Here is a 25,987-nt window from a genome sequence, read left to right as displayed (position 1 = left end):
AATTATATTCCATATAATTATTTATCGTTTATAATAAATATATTATATATATATAATATTAACTGAATTAACTAGAGATTTTTAAAAACATAAAATGTTTTAGTTACAGAGATGCAAAGTTTTCACGAGAAAAAAATCTTTGAACTGCCCGAAGAAGCTTAAACTTGTTAAACGGTTAAAGGAGCACGTTGAGCCATCGGACTAATAGTTCCGAGACACCCGGTAGACAAACAATGATCCTTTAAGATCCTTTTCTTACCCGTCGCGGTCTATGCGTCACAAGGTCTCTCTCGGAGAGGTCACGTCTTCCGGCAGCGAAGATTAACGACGTCCGCATACGAGTGGACATCGGGCGATACTCATACATGTCGGGCCCGCTGCTTATCTTCCAGGTGGAAAAGGTCAGGAAGCTCGTTCTGTATACGCGTCCTGACCACCGCGTCATTTTCCTCCGTCTAGACGACAACTCCTGCGACCATCTCCTGCTCGTGCAACCAATTCGACGTGTCCCCCTACAAGTCGCATAGGGTAATGCAATATAACACGTGGAAGAGGGTGTTTCCTAGCAACCCTGTGTCTTCTCACCCCCCGTTTCTACGTCCCTCTCTTTTTCTTTCTCTCTCTCTCTCTCTCTCTCTCTTCCTCGTTCCATATCCGAGACAGCTATTCCCCTCCGCGCGTTCCCTGAGGTTCGTCCTAAAATACCTTAAATCCTGTGCACGCCGCGATAGGACGCACAGGAAAGTTTCGCTTGTCGTGTTGTCGCAGGTGCGTATTTATCGACGATTTGATTTCGTCAGACTTTCGCAGTTTCCGAACTTTTACGCGCATTGAAAAGTCTGACAACGCAAAGTAGTATTATTACAAGAATCGCTGGTTCCTTAAACATGTTTTATTACGATCTCGATTGGAGAGATATATATTACAACTAATTTAAAAAATTAAATTTTTATTATATATACTTAATAATAGTAATATATATTATATTTATATATCATTTAAATCATCTTTAGAAAGCGAATAATCGAGAAGTCTATTATCACTTCTATTTTGAATAATGTTTCTCGTAGACATGCAACTTTAATGATTTAGAGATACGTCTAGTGGTTCTTAACTTTCAAGATTGATTATCGATAAAAAAAATTCTTAAGTGAACATTCGCGTGTGAGATCGTTTTTAATTTTTATCATTTTTAATTTTTTTATCAACTATAATTCATCACGTTGTGAATTAAAGTAAAATGAGTGAATTGAGAATCCCCAATTAAAATTGAATTACAGGGAGAAAATTGCGAAAATCTCGTTATTATTTAATCATAGTAATACATTTACTTTTATGTTTTTTGTCGATGCACTTTTCTCCGAATCAAAGATTACAAATTAGATTATCAGCAATAACTGTATAACGATTCCTGTCGCGATCTCAAATGCACAATATGTGTAATTTTCATCGTTCGTTTGTATCCCTTTGCATTCGTTTGTAGGAAACATAGACGTCGGTTTGTGTTGGTGCACCCGGTAGCCGCTATCCGAATACTATGGATCGATGACTATCCGGATGGTTTGAATATTTTAATTCACGTGCAGTCACGCTTATGAATGCAGTAAAGATGAAGATTTCTGGCTTCTCTAAGATGGGATTATACAGTTGCTCTGGAAAATAGATTATTGAACTTTATAAAATTTTATAAGAATTATATATAAAATAATATAATAAAGTAATAGTGAAATATATATATATATATATATATATATATATAAATTATATAATATATTAATATAGCTTAAATTAAAAATTAAATATTTAGTTTATTAATTAAATTAATGAAATATTTATTTTAAACTAAATATTTAATATTATATTTAATATTTAATATTTTTAATTTAATATTAAAGAACAATATACTGAATATTGAAGAACATTATTAAAGAAAATTTACAAAAATTCACTTTTATCTTTTTTGAAAATAATAATTGATTTAAAAAAATTTAAAGAAATTGTATTTATATTTTCTGTGTTTCTAATTATAAGTTATGATCAATTGGCTTCTTTAATAACAAATAAAAATGAAGAAGATAGAAATTTAAAAAAGCAAAGGACCAAAATAAAATTGAAAAGAAAATGTGATCCTTGTTTCTAACAATTTTAATATAAAACAAATTTCGTGATAGACAGATTTTACGATAAAATGGCCATCTTCTATGCGGACTGCTTAGCATATATATTTCGCGAGGCCTCATCTTGAACCGCGCGAAAGCTCGCTGAAAATTCTCGTTGCATAGATTTATAACAGTATAAAACAGCAATTCCCCGCGAAATAGAATCAACTCGGGAACATTTTCCCGTCGACCGAATCGAAGTGACCCTCACGCACGAAGCACCACCCCGTTGATGGCATCGACCCTGAAGGGTTCTAGGGCGTGTGTTTGTACGCGTGTGCGTACACGCGTTGTTGTCCACGCTGTTCGGTTCGCACGCACCGGGCGGCGACTCGCCCTCGATTATCGAGCGCAAACGAGTTTCGATTTTCAGCGGTCGTGTAGGGTGCCGCGTGAAACTTTGCAGACGCGCCTCTTTCTTTCGCACGGCCGTGTACACAGTATCGCTATTGAGTAGCGCGTGCCTGCGAGGGGATTGAGACGAGCAAAAGGCTCTCCCCACGTTTACCCACGCGCTCTCGCAATTATTGCGAGGGAGAGAAAGAGAGAGATCGTTAGTCGCGTTTGTCGGCCATATACTTTCGTTTGTGAATCGCAAAACGCATCGTTCGCGAACGACTGCTTCGTGCGAAATTCGCTGGGTGTGTTGGAAGAAGGGAAAGGATGGGGGAGGCGTTATTCCCTCTTTGTGCGAAGCGGAAGAGCGGGGTGGATTTGACGGCTGCTAGTAAATATTTAACGGAAATTCACAGAAAAAGATATATAATGCTCGGAAGCGTCATACGCCCCACCGAATGCGATTATAGTCATCGCTCTCATAATGGCATAAGCGGAGGAGGAATCCCCTGGATGCATTGTTTCGTCTTGTTAGTCGGCGAGCTAAACGATGGACAATGTTTGTCGCTGACAGTCAATCTCGCAGGGTAATAGACGAAAATATATTACGTTACGTCATGTGATTTGTAACTAAAATCGAAAACGATTATTCGAAAATGAGAAAACTGTATGGTTTTTTTGTACGAGGACTTTCAGTGGATTTTGTGACTCTTTCTTACTTTAAGATAATAGATCGCAATTTTTTTCTTTGAAGTACGCTTTCTCTTTCCCATCTCCTTCGAAATTACATACTTATCTCAGTAACTGCGATCGCACCGCACAACCAATTTCTTTCATTTTTATCAGCAAACAAATGCTCTCATGCGAACCCCAAAGAAAGAAATAAAAAGCCCGCAGGCGTTCAAACGTAATCGCTTAACATCTACGATGGCTGTCCAATCGCATCTCCGACTTCCTGTCGGAAATTCCAGTTTTGCCGAAGGAAGTGATTTAGGAGTCCCTCCCCCTCTTTTTTTTTATTCCCCTCGAAATCGAGAATAGACGAGTGACGAGGGTAAAGGGACGAGGAGACTCTCGCAGGCTCCATGGAAATTCCTGTCGTGTCGGTTGCCACGCAAATATTTGGCATTTCCGCGAAAGAGAGAGAGACCGAGCCTCCATTAATTTCCGCCCTATTTTCAATTTCACCCAAGACGCTTTACTTTGCCACGCGAAACAGGCCGCCGCCACCGTCAATCTCGTCGTTCTCGCGTTGCGTCTCTCTCGCTCTTTGGAATCCGCAAATATTTAGGGGGTTGCAAACTTCGGGGGAGCCCTCCATTCGCTCAATGTTGTTGCCGTTTGTATTCCGCGGCGACGTTCGTATACAGGGTGCCTTTTTTGTCGATACGAGATTCTTTGTGCGATTTCGAGTGAGTTTCTCTTTGCACAAAAACGTCGAGACATCAATGGTTTCAGGAATGCTTGCAAGAGAGTCTCGATAAATTAAACTTTGAAAGAGGAAACAGAGTGTCGAAAGAATAAATTATGTTAATGATGCAATCGATTTTTTAATTATCGAGTTTATAAAATATGTAACTTTATCATAAAAATTGATCTAGTTAGCAACTTTGCGCGAGGTGAGAATCGCTCTAAATTCTTTATGCCTGTTATTCTTAAGCGTCTTCTTGGTTCACCGAATAATTAATGAGCAAGAAAATAGCACAAGACAGATTCTTTATTCTCGTCATCCTCGAAATAAGCTGTCACATGTTTCTTTGGGGAAAAAAAAGAAATTGAGCTGTTAGACATATCGTTTTTTACTCCTCCCCAATTATGCCTCTGCGACGATAAAAATTATCACGTTATAGTTGATATTTTTTAAAAATGTATGTGCATTGTATCGGTGAAAATATTACATGTGCATAATTTAAATTTAAAATGCAATTGTCGCGAATATAATACGCGAAAAAATATTTCACAACGGTTAGCCGCGTTAGTTAAAATATTCGAGGGACTCATAACCGTGTACGCGACTACATGTGTCGGCTCTTGACCGCTATCAACGAGAGAAATATTTATGAGAGAGAAACGCATTGTAAGTAATATAATACATTTTTCCCATTTATTCGCGATTATTACTTTTCTCGATTAAAATTGAAAATTTCATTAAACTTGTGGGGAGAAATAATTGAAGCAGGAATATTCATGACATATTTTTTTTCAACCTCGAGAGAAAGCGAATCTCCTTTTATCACTCGTAGTCATTTTTTAATAAAAATACCTTTAAAATTTATTTTCCTTATTCGCGAAATTTCTGAAACACTTTATCCATAGTTTCAGTATTTACTGGCGCAAGTTAATTGAATTAGTAAGCAAATTACTGGGAAAAATTCACTACATACCCACATCATTAGATATACACGGAGCGTGGTGTAAATTCACGATACGCCGCCTCTCCACCCGATTCGTCATCCTTATCGCTGGCATTTTTCGTTCCACACAAACGTATTGCGTCCCTATCCAAACGTATGCGAGAACACTCGACATTAATCCTCGAGCTTCCACACATCCGTTCGGACGTCGCGAAATTAATCTCAGGATACGTATATTGTTTCGGTCGCCGCAATTAATTTGCATTTGCGTGATCCTCTCCCTTTCTTTCTGTCTCTCTCTTTCTCCGTGCGCGAGTTTTATTTTTTTTTATTAAGCGAGGATAACGCGTCGCAAGGACATTAAACATGTCTCGAGACTCTCGTGCATGAACCACGTATGCACGCGGCATAATTTACCTACGCACTACGGAATTTGTTCGCAATTAGTCACCCTTATCGATGCACCTAACGTCTACATTTTTCTCTTTCTCTTTATCTCGGGAAGATATTCGGAAAACGAATGGCACGGGTAACGCTAACCAGTCATTGTAGTTATTATTGAAATTATGACATTAAAAGCGAGAAATCACTTTAGTTTTCTTCGCAATATCGAGATAAATTGATGCCTTTCCTTTCTTGTAAAATACAAGCTCTCGTTTCTTTTTGATCATGAATTAAAACAGTTGTAAAATTTAATTTAATTGAAATGAGTCACAAAATGTATTTTTCTCGGTAAAATAACTGATGTTTGAATTAAATTGCATTTATTTATTAATAACACGAAATCAATAAAAAAAATAATATAAAAAATCATATAAAAATAGCAAATTTGAGGGAAAAATGATATAAAAAATAATAATAAAGAATAATAAAAATATAATAAATATAATAATAAATAGATAAAGAATAATATAAAAAATGTATACACATGTGCGGAAAATTGAGCCTTACAGAGATATTTATTTGTTATACGAGATCTACGCACGTTTTATTTTTATTTTCTGTTCTTTAGTGAGATTTGTTTTTTAATCAGATTTCACACAGAGCTTTTTACTAATTTTATTTTTAAAATTAGATTTAGAATCAGATATCTCTCGAGTACTTACGAATATCAATGACATATTTTGTTTCGCTTTTCACGTGACACGATGATCGTGAATGCCGTACGATAATACGCGAGATGGATACCGATGGATCGCAAGATCGGATTTCGCGGGTGCGTATTTGGGCGAATCCGCTTACAATGGAAATTTCTCCATTTCCCGACATGACATTTTGTATGCACCAGGAAAGCACGCAAGGCCCGATATCTCGATATTGACAATTATCGTATGGCAAACATGCAGCCGCTCTCCCTTTCTCTTTCTCTGTCTCTCTTTTCTGTCTATAAATATTTATTAGCATGCCAATATTCCGGTTCCATTAGCGGGAATACCTTGAGTTGGCACGTATTTGCCTGATCGTAAAACAAATATATGCATTGTCGTTTTGATCCATCGACATCTGCAAATGTATCTTTATAAAAGTATAAATCGCGAAAATCGTTGAATATATTTGTTGCATAAGTTGCACAGGAGATTTCTAAATTTTTTCGTTTCAACATGTAAATATTTTTAATGAGGTGGCAATCGCTACAAATATTTAAAACGACAATGATTTGAGTAGGTTTTTGCAGGTGTTTATGAGCGCAATCTCGGCTCTTGAGTATAAAACAACGAATGAGGTATTTAACGAGAACGAACGAATTTAACGATTTGTCCACGAGAGTCGATGCGCTCTTCAAACGGGATGAGAGTAATTGTTTTGAATATATGCGTATATGCGGATTGATTTCGTGTTGCAATGCGAAATTTGCGCCGACGATAATTCCTTCTGCAAACGCTACAAAAACGGCGCATGAAAATGAAATTCAAAGATTAAAAAATGTATTTACTGTTAAAAATAAAAATAAGAGAAATTATCAAGAATAGCGAGAAAGCGAGGAATTCAAGAAATAATTAATATTGTTAAATAATAGCATTTAATGAAAAAAATTTTAGTCTTGCGTACAAAATGTATATGTTATTAATTGAAAGTTTCAATGAAAAAAAATTAATTATTTTAAACAATCGTGAGAAGTCTTTCGAGAGTCATCGCTTTAAGATTTTAAACGATTATTTAGATTATTACTAAGATTATTACTAAGATTTGCCTTTCATATTCTTTAATGTAAAGTTTTAGATAGAATATAAATCGATATTGTGTTATAATTTTTTTTCAAAAAATAAGTATCTTTTTTTTAGCAAGATTTCTAGTTGATTGTTTCTGAGATATTTTATTTCTTGATACGCCAAATATACAATGTATTTTTAATTCTTTATGTAAAAATTTGGATAATTCTATTATAATTATCCAATTATGTTTAATATTTATATTTTTATAATGAAATAAATCTTGAGGAAACATTTTATTTCAATTAACATATGAAATAAAATTTTTTTACGGTAAAGTACTTTCTATAAACAAAATAAACGTGCATATGTATATATAATGTAAATATGCCTATGCACATATATAATGTAAATATTATAAATTGTGACAATATTATTATAAACTTTTATGCAAAGATTTATAGGAAATGACACTATATTGACGTATTAAAAAACGGAATATTTCGGAAAAGATGCATTTTTGCGGAAATTATGTCAAAGGTAAAAGATCAAGTAAAAAATACTTCTCATGATAGTACTAGTCTATACTTGTATATGCAATGAAGCTATCAATTTCATAAGATCGAAAGATAAAACACATGTATTATTAATTATTAAGTTCTACTTTTAACTATTTTTATCGTATTTATTTTTATTTTTTAATAAGCTGTAACATTAATTAAATCTGCTCTCTCTCTCTCTCTCTCTCTCTCTTTCTTTCCTTCTTTCTTTCTTTATTGATTTGAATCTCCGTCTTTGAAAGCAAGATTTCTCTTGTTGACTCTATTTAACAAACTCTCAGAGCTTTGCGCTTCCTCTCTTGACAGTTTCCTTCATAAAATTTTTCCCCAATACCTATTGCCCTCTCGACCTTCCATCGTCATACATGATGTTCTTCCCTCTTTGTCTATCAAACATTATTGCATGGATTGTAAAATATAATCGATAACGGGAACGGAGACAAGCAAAGGAACAGAGAAAGGCTGACCTTTCGTTTATAAAAACTGAATAAATAAAGCAAGAGAGAGCGAGATCGCTCGCTCGAATTAATCCGTAGTTAATCGGCCGTTAAGCCGACTGTCCGATGAAACGATGGCGATGCAACGACACGTGTGCCCGTTCTCAGGACGAATCGATCCTGAAACTGACCTAAGTTTAGCGAGCCTTCTCGCTCGCCAAAGATAAAAGGAGAGCGTATACGAACGAACAGCTGTCAATGCAGCACATGAAAGTAACGGAATTTGGGCTAAAAATCTGGGTCAGGACGTCAAAATTTTCGCGTATGATCTAAATATGTATTTACTGGCAAATTGGTCTTTCAACAAGATATCTCACGTAGCAGAAAACTGTCTTGCATATATTGCTCCACTTTTTTATTTATAAACTTATAAAATAGCAAGTGAAATTTAATTAGATCTAATCAGATATTAATATAATCAATTATAATCGGATATGCGGGAACAATAGAGATTAAAATATTCGGAAATATTTTAATAAATAATTTCTAACTGAAAAAACGCGATCGCCAATTCGCGATCACTCGTCTCGAAGAGGACGTCGCGACAGTAATCCCGGCGTCGCGACGCCGCTAACAAACGGCGCCCTGTTACGTCTCAGCCTGGAGCTTTTACGCGAGCTCTTCGGGATCGCTTTTAACAGCCTTCGAACCGGCGGCCCCCCTCGTCACCCTGTCTTCAACCCTGCCCTTTTAACGCCCCCGCTCGACGCGACGAGAGATTTATCGCGTCTGTATATTGCAAGGCCTCTTAATCGCGCACGTAAAAGCCGCGGCGCGTGAACTCTCACGAAGCTTCCCCGACTCTCGTAGCTTTATTCGGTGCCATGATCCCTGAAATTAAGGATATTACGAGATATTAAGGATATTAGATTCCTCGGGTTGGGATATTCGCGGCCGAGATGGAGGCGCGTTTCAAGATTCGCCCTACATTTTTTTTAAATCAAAATATAGTTATCACTTTAATGATAAAACTGACAATTGTAAATTATTATCTTGCGATTTTTTAAAAATTAATTTGATATTTATTCGAGGAATATCGATGAAATCACGCACCTATCTTCTCGCTGCGATAAAGAAGAAAGAAGACTGAGTAACGTAAATCCCTCTTCCTTATCCCTCTCCCCTTCCAATATCGTCGGTCTTTTTGGTATCGTTCGGAACACAAACCGCGTACCTATCGATTCAGACGATTTCGTCGAAACTCAATACCAGCCGTTACCCTCGATCGTCTTTATCAGTCTTTATAGCTACATCGCTTATCCGCCAATACCGCGCGGTCTAAGCTAATTTTATACCCGCCATCTTCCCTCCGCGATCCCGACAAACCCCCCATACCTTGCTCATTGGGAACTTTGAGACACGTTGTAAAAGTAATCCCGATTCATTTCCGCGGGATTGCCCGGTGTCGTTCTTTTCTCTCTTCCTTCCCTTCTCCTCCTCTCCTCTCCGTCTCTCCATCTATGCGAAGAGTTAACGAGAAAAGTAATCCAATTTTGATCCAGCAACGGAGTAACCCGATCGGGACATGCGGTTGTCTCGTATTGCTTTTCTGTCGTTGAAGGTAAAATCTCGAAGGATGTTACAGTCAATTATGCTTCGAATTACATTGCGCTTAATTAATTAATTGGTATTTATTCCGAGAACAGAATACGAATAAAAGATTAAATCACGTAAAAAGATAATCCGTGTTATACATCGTCTACAATTAGATTTTAAGGAGACTTAAGTCTTATGCTTTAAGTTTTCTTAAAATCTCATTGTAGACGCCGCATTACATCAATTATGCGTGATTCACTTGTCACTCGTATAAATTATATTAAATGTTTTTATTATATTTAAATATTTTGCTTGCTAAAAATCTTTTACCTATATATAAGCCTACGCAATTAATTAATTATATATTTTTTCATAAAAATATATATCTAATAATTAATATTAAATATATATAAATAATTTCTTAAAAAATATATTTTTTCTTAAAAAATTAATTTATACTTTCTGAAATTATATTTTTCACGAATACAATATTCTTCCATTTATGCATGCACAAGTATTTATTGTATGCTATTCTAGAACGGATTGAACTTTATCAAGGCAAGGCATTCTCGCGGAAAGTCAAGTCCCATAAGGAGTTTGTCGATTCCTGCGTCTTACTGGTTTATCCGCGACTCGTGGGAAATTCACCCACCACGCGAATAATCCGTATCGCGTATATGTGATTTCAAGTTTGGTCTCACTACAGAATTTAACTCAATTATGTGCGTCTTGAAACACGATTCTTAGTGATCCGATCAGCCGTCTTTGACGTCATCGATTGTTGCCGTTTAAAGCCGCGATTTCGGTCGAACTAGGTGTTCTGTAAAATTACATCAATATTGCTTTTCGTACACTGAAGGAAAATTTTTTTTAAATCAAATAAATTTGTTTTCTTGAAACTTTTACTTTAAATGGAAGAAATTGTTTATTTCATTTAAGCAAAATCATTTAATTTTAATTAAATATGCATGTTATATTAAGTACATTATTTTCATTTATATATTTTTTATATTTAAATACTATTTTCGTAAAATATATACTATAATTTATTAAATTAAATATATTATTTTTTAAAATTAAAAAATTTAAAATTTTTGGGAATAAAAATGCATTTTAATAAATATTTTGTAAAATTAAAATAAAAATATTTAATTAAAAATTATATTTTTTGAAGCATATATATTTTTTTAAACATATGTAAATAAATACTTAACTTAAACAAACAGACGTGTTGAATACAAGTAAATACGTGGTTAGTACCCACCGAATAAATAGCTTTCTTGAGTTAACTAAAATTTTTTTATTTCAAGATAATTTTTTCCTCAGTGTAACTATTTATATGATATATTGAAAATTATTTTGGAAATGATAGCAATAAAGATAGTAATAAAATTGAATAATTGAATAATAACGATTTAATATCATTATTATTCAATTATTGCTCTCGTTCGGATTTTTGAGCCATCAGTACCTTTTGGTTAAGAGGATTAAAGCGACGATGAAATCGGTAATTATTTCACGAGATGTGAGGGATTACGAACCAAAGCGCGTGAGCTGTATTCACACGCTTTAATAAACAACTCTGCGACACCTTCGAATTTATCTTGCCAAGAGTGTTTTCGAATACCCTCTCTTTCATCGAGCGGTTCATTTTAACGGCAAGAACGCGCGTTTATTCGTGCCGACTGTTCCGAAAACTGTAATTACGAAAAGAGAGAGAGATAATCGCGCGAAACAAAGAGACGACAAACTCGTTAGATATTTTCTATATTTCGTGGAATTTTTTGTCAGGGTAAAATTTTTGCAAGGATGATTCTCATCTATCCATAGACTCGAATAATGATAAAATTTTTAGATGTCTCAATATCTTTATTAATTCTTCTCTCGTAATTGCTTTCTCTTTGTAATAAACGTGCCGATTTATTTGTGATTTATCGTCAATAAATCAATCGAATTGATACCATTTTTTTATTCATCTTGTATATCAAGACTATTTTAAATTATAGTATCTTATTTTAGTTATACTTTCACACTTTGTAATAGCAATTTTTTAAAAATAAGAGGGTGAATTGAAAGAAATTACTAATTTTATTATATAGTTTTATTACTTTTAATATGTGTCCTTTTATAAAAGGACTATTAAATACGAAAGAAAAAATTTTTAAAAATACGTTTCGCTTTTATGCGAAAACGAGTTTTTTTCCTATTTTCTTTTTCAATGGACAGATTGTATGTACCTTGCATTATACATACCATGAATACTCTGACCCAAATCATTTTTATCTGAAATTCTCGATCAACAACTTGCAAATATTTTTCTTTTAATACATGTCATTGTATATATTTTCAAAATATTTCAATTAATAATTGAGAAATCAATGATTTCATGGATACAAAAATAAAAATTTCACGTGCAATTTATAAAGTATTTCTTTTTTCAATATTCGATTAATACTATTTTTTAAATTCTAAATCATAGACAAGAAACTGAGTGATTTACATATCTTTAAGAAATATGTCATTTATAATGTTTCATTCATACAATATTTATTTATTATTTACTTATTCCTTTATATTTATTACGCTACAACAGATACATCAATTGTCATTTTCTGAATTTGATAAAATTTGGACAAAGTAAAAGATAGAAATATATATAATATTATCAAATATGTCGTCATTTGATATACTATCTCAGAATACTTTGAATTAATCCATGTCTCTTCTGCTTATAGCGAAAGAGCTAAAAGTATGCGGCAGCGTGAGAAGCGGTGGCGAAGTGTGCTGCTCTGCCGACATGGAATTGAGATTGCAAGCACGAGCACGTGACAAGCACGAGAAGGCGACCAAGGAGACTCTCAAGAGAATGCATCAGGTGCTGGCAACACGGGGAACCAGGTTTCATAGTGAGTAACATCGTCTTTTTCCGATTTCGTTGATAAGGGAAACTCGCGATGCAGCAGTGCCATGCCCAATGAAAATATCATGATTCACGTCAATATCAGTGACATTGATCCATGCGATTAATGCTTTTCTCTTTCTCCCTCTCTTTTTAAATCTAAATCAATAGACAGAGAGAGGGAAAAAGCTATCCTCTGTTAATGTCAAAGGAATTTAAAGAACTGTAAAATAGTCAGAGCTGAACAAAAGAATATTATCATTCTGGAAAATGTTATTATTGTTGATATTCACGATGCAACAGTGTCATGCCCGATAAAAATATCATAATTCACGTCAATATCAGTGACATTGATTCATGCGATTAATACAGCTTTTCTCTCTCTTCCTCTTTTCTTTATTCTAAATCAATAGGCAGAGAGAGGGAAGAAGCTATCCTCTGTTAATGTCAAAGGAATTTAAAGAACTGTAAAATAGTCAGAGTTGAACGAAAGAACATTATCATTCTGGAAAATATTATTATTGTTGATATTCGATGAGATATGTGATTTATTGCCTTGACTTTAGAAATCTTTAGGATAATGGAGATGAAAATTAAATTTTACATTTAATATTCGCGATAACAAGCTTCCTTCGTGTCCCCGATGAAAACTTCAACGTATAAACTATTCTTCCACTTTCCATCTCGCCAGTTTTATTCGCGTTACACGGACGAAACTTTTTAATCGCCTTATTCAAATCCCTTTAATCCACTTATTCGAAAGTAACGCGTTGTGCTCGTACATTGAGGATCCGGAAGTAAAGTCAATATTTCGTAGTAAAAGATTCGAGTTTCTATCAGCTGAAAGAACGAAAGGAAAGGAAGGAATTCTTCGTTTTGTATATTCGGAGAAATCTTTCGAAAGATTGCAATGCTTCTCTTTCGCGAGAACAATGTAAGATTACGAAATGGAGTTTTGAATACACAGAAAAGGAGAGAAAGAAGTTAAAATCGCGAGAAAGAAACGGAATATTTTTCTTTTGTAGAAAAAAAGTACAAACATTGTTTATTATGCTCATGCAAAATATATAAATATATTTAAAAAATATAAAAATTATCAAAACTACAATCTTATTTTTTGGTAAGCGTGACAATAAGTACGATTGCTGCAGAGAGTGTCTTTCCATCCTTGTCGGCCACCCTTACAAAGTTTAAACGACAGGATAAGAATCATCCTTGGTGAACATCCGGGGATTCAGTGTCTTTTTAATCCACGTGCTCGAATCTACAATACTCGATCGAACTTTCGTCCGTCTTACATCTCTCACAGTGGGCTTATTGGGCCGGAAGCAATGAACAGAGGGATGGAAAAAGATTTCAGGGATAACGGCAGCTCATGGCTCGACACTCGGGATGTTGACGACCTCTTGCTGGAGCTTGCGGGTTTCTCCAGGCCGAGAGTTCCAAGTGAGCTCGCAAGGTTTTTTTCTAATTAAAGAGGAACCGCAGGCCGCATCGATGAGAGGCTCACGAGGACCATACTCGGACTCTTAATGCAGATGCTGTCTTGTGTGCGCGCTCGAGGAGGCATCTTCATGCACATTGTGTTGGGCGAGCGTATCGACTCGATTGTGTCATACGAAAAGAGAAAATAATGACACACACACGTGCATTATTTAGCGCGAGATTTATTTTAAAAGAATCTATTGAAGAGAAATTTGAGAATTGCAAAACAAATATTAAAAATTGAAAACAACTTTTTCTTTGCGAAGGTATATCGATTACAAATCCGTCAAAAAAATCCACGTACACGGATAGGAAGAAAAATGTGAGAAATATCTCGTATATATTTTTTACCGATAATCCATCAGAGCCGAGGATAAAAGCTCGCGCAAATAAAATCTTTATTGATTTGTTACTTGGCGATTTATTGGAGGAATCTGTCACGCGTCTTCCATCGCGCAAAATAATGCGAGAGATTCATCAAAATATCCGTTATTTTTTCTCTGCTTCCGACGATATCTCCAAAGTATTTCTGCATATTCGCATTTGCATACATTTTTTTTAGATAAACACCAGCCTCACATATTTGATTCGCCCGACTTTGCATGACGAATACACATAATAATACAGTAATAATAAATACACGTGATATTCGCATTTTCATATCATCTAAGTCACTATTTATTTTTTCTCTTAATTTCATTTACGGTTTGCTTTTAATAGCGCGTTTCTTCCTCTTTTATTTAAGATATCATTATATACATAAATCAATTGCGTTTTATTTATTTCACGCGGTTTTCTTCCATCGACACGTGTAACTCTCAAATGTCACGATAACGATAAGAACGGTCGTATCTGGGATGTATCTGTAACTTTGTGAGCCGCAAACAAACACGATTGCATCTAATCCACCGTTTGCTCCGGTGCAATTAATAGTCAGATGTTGAACGCTAGTGCTCCGTTGTAATTAGCATCGGTGCGACAGGTAGCTTTAACAATTCACGCAATACTTGAATGTCCTCGGAGTGCCTGTGTGTGTTGAGAACGGTAATTATTCGAGCCTTCCCTTTTCTCCCCCTCTGCTTCTGAAGCCGTTTCGAATACTATCCATTGCCGTAGGCGTCAGCTGCGTACAAAACAACTTTGAGAAACAGAGAGAATTTCTTCGGAGACGTCAATCACGTATAACGAAATGTGCAATTTCTTCGTGCGTTTAAATAATTAATATTTAATTTTAATTTTTCTTATTTTTGTGTACGTCATATTTTATTAAAAAAACGCAATCTCTTGTTTAAGTCATTTTGATGATGCTACATCTTAGCATAAAAGTAATAAAATAATAAAATATAAGAAAATAATAAAATATAAAATAATAAAATATAAGAAAATAATAAAATATAAAATTTAATAAATCTTTAGAGAGGTAAAATTGTTAGAAGTAAGATTACTGTAAAAAAAATATCTTGACTGTATCTGGCGCCGGCTACACAATAAATAAGAACCGAGGGAGACGATTGCCGGGACTGTTAGCTTCGGTCACGAAAGGCATATCGCGACGTTGTGTGGAAACTTGGGTGCATAAGTTAACGGAGTTTCCGCGAAATCCTCCCTATCGTCGGTTCAACGTCTAGAATATCGGCGAACGGAGAAAATCGCATTGTCTTCAACATACCATTCTCTCCCTTGCAGAATGTCTCGCGCAATAAGATATTTAGGAATGCTATTGTCCGTCAAAATCATTATTTGTGATGAGATAATTTATAAAATTAATATTGGACGTGAAAATAAAGAATTCGCGTGTCTCAGAGGTTCATACAGACTCGCAAATTGTAAATCTACCTATAAAAAAGCATTAACACTCTAAATAAATTTGTGTTAAAATTTTCTTTTTATGCATACATAATAAATGGTACATAAAATTAATGAAGAAATAATAGAAAAATAATACAATACTCTCCGATAAAATTAATGAATTATTATATAGAGTAAAAGGATGCAATATGTGACCAATTAATATAAAATACACTTTATACGAGCAGATTTTATTGATAGTTAAAATCTAGAAAAATTTATTAATATTATTATTAAGAATCGCATCAATTTTTTTGATTAAATGAAATTTTCGAATCATAAGATTCAAATATACGTATGAAACATTTTGTTACAGTGCATAGCTTGTAATGTGTAAAGTAAAGATCTCCTCTAAAGTGAGTAACGTACTCAGGTATTGGTTTTAGGTAATGGCACCTCAAAGAGCTTTCCGGCCTTGAAAGCAATGTCCAATGGAAAAGATGAAAGACCGGTGAGAAGCCTTCGGGTAATTTTGTTAAGCGGGATCATTAGACACCCGGAGATGCTTGAAAGCCAGAACGTGTCCTAATTTTCACGCTATAATTGCTGGCATTATATGGCCGTCTTTATGTTGACGGAAATTGATTTAGAAAGATTTTTAAAAGAATGTGATAAAGATTTTAATCAAGTCGTCGTTAGAAAATGTTAATTTATCGGAATAAATCGACCTTATTCACGCATAATTTATCTTGATCCTTGAATTAAATATTTAATTAACATATATTCTTAGAGATCGTACATATAGATGAAAATTCTTATCATTTTTAAATTTATTGTTGCATGTTTCGTTTAAATTATATTTTATTTGGAAATGATACTTTTAATTTACATTCATATCGAGGTTTTATTTTAATTTAATTTTCTAATTGTATAAGAATACACATACATATCTTAAGTCGCGATGTAATTTAATATTTTTCGATTTATTGCCTCATCTGTCTCTAAATATTATTGTGCTGAAAAATTATTTCTGCAAGCTACAACTGTGTCAATGATCTAATAATAAAATTCCATCGATATTTAAATGTCACATTTGCATATTGCTATCGAAATGTCACGTCAACGAGGTAGCATTATCGATTCGGTCTCGCGACTGAAAAAAGTCATAAACTCTTCAGAAATAAAGTGCGTGTAAGTACATCGAGAGCAAGATAAACAGCGTTTTTCCACCCTATATCCACCTCATTCCATCGTCTCCTTCGCCCACCGACGAATCTCCTTATCGTCACTTCAGCCGCGGGGAATGTGATTAAAATTCCTTTTAGCGACGAGCCCCCGGCTCTCTCTCTGTCACGAGTCCCCGCGACGCCTGTACCCGCCATCGTGTCGGAAGAGTGTTGTAAAAAGCACAGACGCAATCGACGTCGAGAAAGAGAGAAAGAGAAAAACGAGTAGTTGCCGTTCGTCAAGCTTTTAATTCGCGATACGACCACCTTATCTCCGTCTCACCCTCATTCGCACCCTGAAATCTCGACTAATTTCCCATTTCGCGCTCAGTCGTGATTTTCTATCGAGAAAGGCGTCAAAGCGCCGGGAAACTTCCGTCGTGATAAACCATTTCAAGGTTTTCACGGAGATCCTTTTGCTTCTTAATATACGAATTATATTACTAATAAAACGTTATTAAAAATGTAATAAAAAAATGATCTAATTTAAGAGATAATAAATATATAAAATTATATATATATTATAAATAATATTAATAGTGACTTTAGAAGAATATTATCGAAATATTCAAAAAAATTTGGCGAGAATATATATACATAAGCAGAATTATGTTACATATGTTCTTTTTTGCAGGTTTTTTCAAGGATCTAGTGACAGGCAGCAAACGAGGCTTTCATGAAATGTTCAAGAAGACCTACGGCATCCTTTACGAACAGAACGCGTATGTCTTCACAGACTTCTTCAACGAGCTGGAAAATTACTATGCAAGAGGAACGGTGAGCATCCCTCTTTCTTTTTTCTTTTTTAAAAAAATTTGAATTTTACAAAGTTAAACAAAAGAACATAATTCAATACAAAATTTTATTTTAATTGTACTTTAATTGTAATTTTATTTAATTTATATTAAAACGGTATTTGCAATATATTTCGTCTGCGTTTTGCTGTTCAAAACAAGTTTCGCATTTCTAAACGGAGCCCCTTTTATTTTTCGAAAATTTGGTTTCGCGGAGTCACGTCTTTCTAACGTTAAGCAATTCATTTACTTCTCGTTTGATGTCGCATAGTGCCGCCGTACAACACCGGTGAAAATTGCAATCGCGCGTTAATTTCCTCGCCATCTTCCACCCTTCTTTACCCTTCGTCTTCGTCTGGTGTATTAAGCGCGAATAAATAAGATGCCGGGCCATGAAGAAAATTTCTAGAGCTACCAAGGCGTGTTCTGGGATCTAAAGTTTATTACAAGCCGTTCCGGGCAATTACGCTCGACGACACCTTCTCGGGGTATTAAGTAAGAAACATAAGATGTTGGGAAACGTGAAGTGTATAGGAACTCAATATATTTTTCGAAGATATATATTTATAAAATATATATCTGTGTAAAGTAGCATTATGTAGCATTTACGCAAAAAAATATTTTTAATGTAAGCAATCTGTTATGTATTCTTTGATATCTTTTAATTATTTTCTAATTTAAGAATTTCAAACAAATTATAATTTCGAAATTATTTAAAATATGAAAAAAATTTGCAAAGAAAAAAGTTAATCTTCTAAAATAATATAATTATATATATAAAATAAGTTTCCCCTTATTTTATTTCGAAATCTCTCTCTGCTATTTTAAATAATAGAAAAAGATCTAGTTAGAAGAAGGTCATCTTCGAGATGCATAGGACGTTAGTTTCGTTCTGGCTGTAAGCATGAAGAAAATTTGAAGGTCCCAACTTTTCTCTTTTGAAATGACTATTTTTATGGTAGAATTGAATTTTTCGTGAAACATCGTTTCGAGCAATCGAGAATAACTGTAACAATTTGCATTGGATATGCACCTTTATTTCATCCTTTTCGAACTCGAAAGTTTCTATTAGAATCGCTGCACAAGCAATTCCATGTCCCACAACGTTTGGCTTGCGTTACCGAAAATTGAGGTGGACTCGCATACGAAGACGGGTTTAATCAAAGTCTTTGTCCACCATAGCCGTTGTCTCTAAAGGGACCATCAGCCAAGTGAAAGTATTCTACCGTTGGACTTTGAGTCCCATTACACCTTCTTGTAGATATAGATATTGTTATATATATATATATATATATATATATATATATATATATATATATACCTATTTACTACCTACTTGTCGAAGATTTCCCACAATTACACTACAATTTATTGAATTTTATAAGCTCGCTGCTCTCTTTTGACTCATACACGCGGATGCTTCCTCTATCGAGATGGAATTTACATAATTTTACTTGGAAACACGATTGCGTGTTGTTGCACCAGGAAGCGCGTTATTAAAGGAACGAAGAATCCGGAGCAAACGCGAGATATAAAGTCCTGATTAGGAAGCAGAATACCAGGTTAAGCAATGAAAATAACAACACCGGATAGCAAATAATTAATAAGGTATAAAAATATAAAGTATTTATTGAGAACCAATACGTTAACACATAAGCAGTACAACGCATCGACATTTATTTGTAGCATGTTGCTTGCAAAAATTTTCGCATTCCATTTGACATGAAAAATCGCGCTATTGTATCGCTGGTTTAAGAGATAAAGAAAACATAAAAGAAATGAAAGAAAGTTTCTCATTAATAGTTTATTGTTATTTGATGATTTATACGTGACAAAGACGTACAATTCATCACATGGCATCATAAATATATTTGAAGTATCATCATAAACCGCATGGAACTTTGAAAGAGAAAATAGAGTCTTTATGAATATTTTTTCTTTTTCAAACATACAAATACAGGGAGTCGTAAACATAAAGAGAGACTGTTATAAAGAGAAATAAATATACCCTTGAAACATTGCTTTCTTTTTAATTAATAAGTACTATACGCGTCGATTAAGACAGGATACACGTAGTCTATATTTATTATTCATCAATGCGCGACGTTGAAAGGGAGAGAGACTGGAGGAGGATGACGATCAGGACGAATTGCCTTGTCGATTGTCATTCAAATTACCTACTGGCGCCGTTCACTCATACCTGTTTCGCGTTGGGAACACGATGGAACCAAGTGTCGGTCGTAGATAGATTGCATTATTGTCACAGCATATCCCTAATAAATTTATCGCGAATATTAATCTGTTACGGATCGCCTTGTTTTTATTTTACAAATCGTCGAAAGAGATTTTCCAAAATTAATATTTCTACGGATTTCCCTGTAAAAATTAATTATAATTTATCTAATCGATTTTTTTTCATACCACATGCATGTTTATATTCTCAAAATTTTGCATAACACATACTTTACAATTGAAAAAAATTAATTGAATAAAATTAATTTTTTTAAACATATAAAAAAGAGAAATGACTAATATTCTTATTCGTATTTTTTCGTTAAACTGTGTAGTTGAATAATATTCTATAGAAAAGAAATTATTATGTAGGTTGCTTTCGATATTAAATATTTTGAATGAATTTAATATTTATATTTCATTGCAATACATGTAGGTAATCAGATTAAGTGCTATGCTAATGTTAAAAGTATGTTTGGAACGGGAACACCCGCAAATTAAATTATATTGAGTCGATTTGTTCTGCCTTTTTCTTTTTCTCCTCTTATTCTCGATATACGAAATCACGGCGGCGAAATCGAATTCTTAGTAGACACTCTTGTATTTTAATTGCGCGAATAATTGCTGGGAATCATTAATATTCCATTGAGCCACCGGGCTTGGCGTCTCCGGTTGTCGACTTTCGATTAATCTGAATTATGATCGGGTCCAGCCCAATTTATTTGAGGCTACGAGGACCGAATAAATAGTAAACGGAAAAAGCGCGAATCGCTCCCTGAATAATCGAATTATCAAATTATTAATAACGATTGGGATGTGATTTGATGATAGCAGTTACATATATCGGAATCAAATTTTAATTGTAAATTGGGAAACAATTTACAATTCTACTTATACGTCATTTATTTGATGTATTTAGTACTTCTCAGAGTTGTATGTGTATTTTCTTTTTTGAAAAAAATATGGTTTTATTTTATGGCATTTAAATCTTAGAGTTAATTTTATAATTAAATTAAATTAAAAAAATTAAATTAAATTAAAAGCAGATTAATTACGATTTAATATCCTTATTAAATATTTCTCTCAGAATAAAATGTATATGTATGTAAGATTAAAATTATTATCTTATGTTCCAGGTGGACCTCGATGATGCCATGGATAATTTCTTCAACACTCTCTATCAGAAAATGTTCACTGTACTCAACAGCCAATACAACTTTGACAATAAATATCTAGAGTGCGTAGGCGACCACATGAAAGAGATGCGACCGTTCGGAGATGTGCCGCAGAAATTAGGCGTGCAGCTCAAACGATCCTTCGTGGCCACTAGAGCCTTCAGCCAAGCTCTAACGGTCGCTGCAAACGTGCTAAAAAATATGCAAACGGTAAGAGATTCGCCGAAACATTAATGTCAAAATGACGAGTCTATTTAATTCGAATTTGCAGTATTCAAGTAATTTTCAAATAATATTTATTATCTAGTAGATATTTAAGTCCATAATCTAATAAAAAGAAATGTAAATCACCAAGACCCTTTTCAAGAAAATTGATGTAGATTTATTTGATATAATGTTTCACTTACTTTACATGTGATTAAAAATCTTGAATTCATTATATAATCAAAATTAAATAAAAAATATATAATTATATAAGCCAATTAAATAGTTTAATAAATATTTATCTGTTTTATTCGTCCTTTTTTATTCTGTCCTACTTTAAATTTCTCTGAATGCTTCTTGCGGCTCTTACGTCATTACCTCACGTAATCGCAACTGCAAATTCTAAAACGGATTCTTCATTTGCAGCTGAAACCATCGCCGGATTGCGCAGCTGCCCTGACCAGGATGACAGTCTGTCCATCCTGTAGCGGTATATCGGACAACGTGCTGGCATGCGGCGACATGTGCACGAATGCGATGAAGGGTTGCTTGGCGCAACACGCGGCACTCGACACTGAATGGAATCACTTCGTCGGTGAGCAATTTAGCCTCGATCTCCTCCTCTCTTTTCTCTCAAACTATCGGCTATTATATCTCGAGAGGATACGGATTATCGCAATGTGTGTATGCGCAACGTGTTTGCGTATCCTCGAGATCTCTTTTTCTGTAGACGAGTACGTCGTGTTCACGTCTCTTGAGACTTTTATTTAGAAAATATTATTTGTAAAGGTGACACGATAAAAATATTAATAACACGTTTTACATCTTAAACTATGTTATGAAAGCTAAGGAAATAGAAGAAACTTTTTTTCAAAAGAAGCATCACGCGCGCGATCCTATTTTTTTCGTTTTTTCTTGTACTTCGCGAACGAAGCAATATCAAATTCTAATTGTTTATTGTCATTCCAAAATTCCAGAGGCTGTGGACAAGGTCGCTGATCGATTGCTGGGCCCATTCAACATCGAGGTATTGGTCAGTCCGATCAATCTGAAGATCTCTGAGGCAATCATGAACTTCCAAGAGAACAGCCACGACGTGTCGCAACGTGTGTTCACTGGTTGTGGCCGACCGATGCTAGGTAGACGTAGACGTAGAGACAATCGCGAGCTGGAGCTGGAATCTTTGAACTTTGAACAGGAGACAACGGAACATCACAATCCTTCTACTGGGGGAGTCCTAGACAAATTGGTGAAGGAGATACGCCAGCGAGTGCGCGATCTCAAACAATTTTGGGTTTATTTGCCCTATCGGTTGTGTAACGATGGTCTGATTGTATCGCCTAGTAACACAAACAATTGTTGGAACGGCACACACGTAGACAAGTATGCTTGAACAAAATTATACATGTATAATAAATTTAGCAATGCACGATTATAGCAGATTTCGTAATATTATAAACAATTTATATGATTTAGTTTTCTACATTTTACATATATATTTTAAATATGTACTGTATATATATGATAAATAAATATTATATATGTGTGTGTATGTATGTATATATGTATAATTTGAATGATTGCATAATATTTTCTATTTTTACAAGATTATGATTCTTCCAGATATAAATATCCAGTGTCCTCGGATGGCGAAATTCAAGCGACGAACCCAGAAGTGCGCACTATAGCGTCAAGATCGACTATCGTAAAAGATCAAATTTTCGCGCTTACTACTATCACAAATAGATTGAGATCAGCGTTCAACGGGCAAGACGTCAATTGGATCGACACAGGTGACTATATGGCAATGATAATATATCAACGAATCTTAGATATCGCAAAGCTATCTGTGTGTCTTAAAAAATAATATTTTTTATTTATATTAATCTCATTTTTTTATTTATATTAATGATAATTTCTATTAACTTGATTTGACAGAGGAAACGTGGTACGGTTCTGGCAGCGGTTCTGGCGACGGTGCGTTCACCGATGACGAAGATGGTTTCAAAGAAGGTTCTGGTTACGAGCCGTCACATGTGGAATCGGAGCCGGAATCGCCGTCTCCAAAACAGCCGTCTCCACCGGTTGTTCACGAGGTCGAGACGCCGCCGGGAGTGGATATTGAGCTGCACAAGGGTACGGGTACGAGCAGCACGGGCGCGGATAACAATCAGACCACCGTTGTGGACAATAGTAGCGGTGCCAGTAGGCAAAAGATGTCGTTGTCCAGGGCACTGACGACGTACCTGGTACCGATAGTAGTGATGTGGTTCGGCGGTTGCCTCAATGACTTTCTGTGATCGTGTGGACTTTACGATTCTGAGCCTAGCCCAGTGTAAATATTGCCCGATTGCGAACTGCAATCTCGATCGCGAGATTGATAGAGATGGAAAAGTACTCTCGATAGACTTGAATCGCGCATAGTGATGTCCTCTGAATCTTCTTGTTCTTAGAAGTCGAGGATATTTTGCGAACAGAGCATCCTTTGGTCCATTTCTGGACCATCAATTTCAATATTTGCTAAATATGACCGAATATGTGTATCGATTCAGCGAGTATCGAAATCGTTAGTCAATCGACCTAGCACGGAGTATACGAATTTGCGTGGCCATAGCTTTTCGCTCGTTTTATACGGGCAAAAATAAAAAAGATCAGCTACTTGTTGTTTGGATGAAAGACATTGTATGTACATTTAATGAGATAATGGATTTTACTAAATTCTTACAACAGCTTTTATCCCATCATGACGATGATAAATAAAACTGATAGTGGTCCAAATGTTTAGAACCACGATAACGATTGTACGGCCCGCGAACTGAACGATTCAATCAACAACACTTCATAATTTTATCTCTTTTCATCAATCTCTTTCTCGTCTGAGGAAAATAGATGTTTTTTTATAGCGTGTTGCGAAACTTGAAATAGGAATGTACTTCCGAACTTGTATCTTGAATGATAATATTTCAATGCAAAAGGATTTTTATTTCTGTGGGATTTTTTTTAGAAAGAAATTTCTTTTATGCAAGCGTAAAATACAAGTGATGATATTGTATAATACAATTTTTTATTGTATAATAAGATATTATATATATAATATGTTTATTGTAAAAATGGCGTTCCGTCATTATGCATCTTTTTCGATTTTTAGATATACATTATATTAGACTTTTATTGCCAGAATTGCTCCAAAATTTGAGCTTTTTGAATAAATAAATAATGATTGGCGATAGAATAACGTCTCAGTCTAAGACTGAATCTTTTTAAATCTCTACTGTTTTGATCAGAATTCTACTGCCAACTGAAGAAAGTTTTAAACACAAATATATTATCAATAATGCAAGTTTTAAACACAAATATATTATCAATAATGCAAATAGACAAATTATCACGACAAAGACTCGTGAATAGACAAATTATCACGACGGAGACATAATTCCCGATTGTATCAGATCTTTCAAAAGTCCTTAGATATATACTATCTCTTGACCTTATCAAGAATATTACTGCCAGCTTTGGACCTTTTTCACTTTTCTCATCCTTTTTACTCGTCTCATAATACCGTGATATTATTCCCGTTTGTCTGTTTTAGGCTTGAGAGACGTGACAAGTACTACTAACCAAATCGTAAAGTCAAAGATGAGATTGTCGATCAGAATGCGATTGCTTATCAATCATTGCATCGATAATCTCTAGACGAGCATAATCCAGAAGCAATGTAAACTCGTGCACTGACAATCGCGACGATTTCGCTGTATACAATAGTGCGGCAGAGATGTTTGATTAAATACACCCGATATACGTAAGACGATCCGAGCGAAATATGTATACGAGCGGAACTGAATATTTAATAGTGTTCGTTATACAATCCATTCAGGATCTCGAATATGCGCGTATTCTGGATATGTGACAGGAAGCCTGAAACATCAGAATCCTTTCTTGCGATGGCTTGCTGTCACGAATGGATTTTTAGAAAAAGCTGCGATTTGTTATTTAAAACAGAAAATTTTAACGCTAAGTGCGATAATTTAACTTTCATTTTACGTTAGTGTCGAAATGCAATCTATTAATATATTATTTTATTAGCTTAAAAGTTATAAAAAAGGAGAAATAAGAGAATTGCGGCGATTCCATAAATCCAAATGAGGATTCAACTTGGCTCACGTTGTACAGGAGATTTATTAACAGTGTTCTCGGCACTCGATTTCGTCGACGATGAACATGATCCTTTTACTGTGGAATAACATGCAATCAAATGGAAATAACAAATGACGAAAATAACGGCCTGAGAGGATTCCGAAGAAAATACATCTGAAGTTATTGCGAAACCATTGACATCTAAATAGACGGAGCCTTTTGAGAGGGGTAATTGATAAATGCAGTAAGAGGGGAGTGCATGAACTTCGGTTATTTCCATTAATGTTCGACTATATTCGGCACAATTTGACATTACATGACAATTCCATTGACATTATCGATTTTCAACTAGATTTTCACAGAAATGCTTGAAGAGTGTTTATTTAGAGAAAATCGCTAATGCCGCTAAATATAAAAGTAATATAAAAATAATATTAAATAATATATTTTATATATAT

At 34.6% G+C, this 25,987-nt stretch overlaps 1 protein-coding gene across 2 annotated transcripts in view; it reads left to right on the top strand.

Annotated features, from left to right (window-relative positions):
• The window catches only part of LOC105251577 (glypican-6), a 125,586-nt gene extending 101,143 nt beyond the window's left edge, over positions 1-24,443 (top strand). For both annotated transcript variants that reach the window (XM_011258495.3, XM_011258494.3), the window contains exons 2-8: positions 12,328-12,498; positions 17,625-17,767; positions 21,153-21,401; positions 21,822-21,990; positions 22,373-22,778; positions 23,019-23,188; positions 23,334-24,443. In XM_011258495.3, coding sequence (XP_011256797.1) covers positions 12,390-12,498; positions 17,625-17,767; positions 21,153-21,401; positions 21,822-21,990; positions 22,373-22,778; positions 23,019-23,188; positions 23,334-23,695 — 1,608 coding nt within the window. In that variant the 5' untranslated portion in view covers positions 12,328-12,389 and the 3' untranslated portion in view covers positions 23,696-24,443. The remainder of the gene's footprint in view (positions 1-12,327; positions 12,499-17,624; positions 17,768-21,152; positions 21,402-21,821; positions 21,991-22,372; positions 22,779-23,018; positions 23,189-23,333) is intronic.
• The last annotated feature ends 1,544 nt before the right edge of the window (positions 24,444-25,987 follow it).

Source organism: Camponotus floridanus, unplaced genomic scaffold (assembly GCF_003227725.1).
Source record: "Camponotus floridanus strain SB8 unplaced genomic scaffold, Cflo_v7.5 scaffold7, whole genome shotgun sequence".
In the NCBI taxonomy this organism is placed as follows: domain Eukaryota; kingdom Metazoa; phylum Arthropoda; class Insecta; order Hymenoptera; family Formicidae; genus Camponotus; species Camponotus floridanus.
The sequence above is the reverse complement of the archived record's forward strand: the minus strand, read 5'-3'. Positions and strand labels throughout refer to the sequence as shown.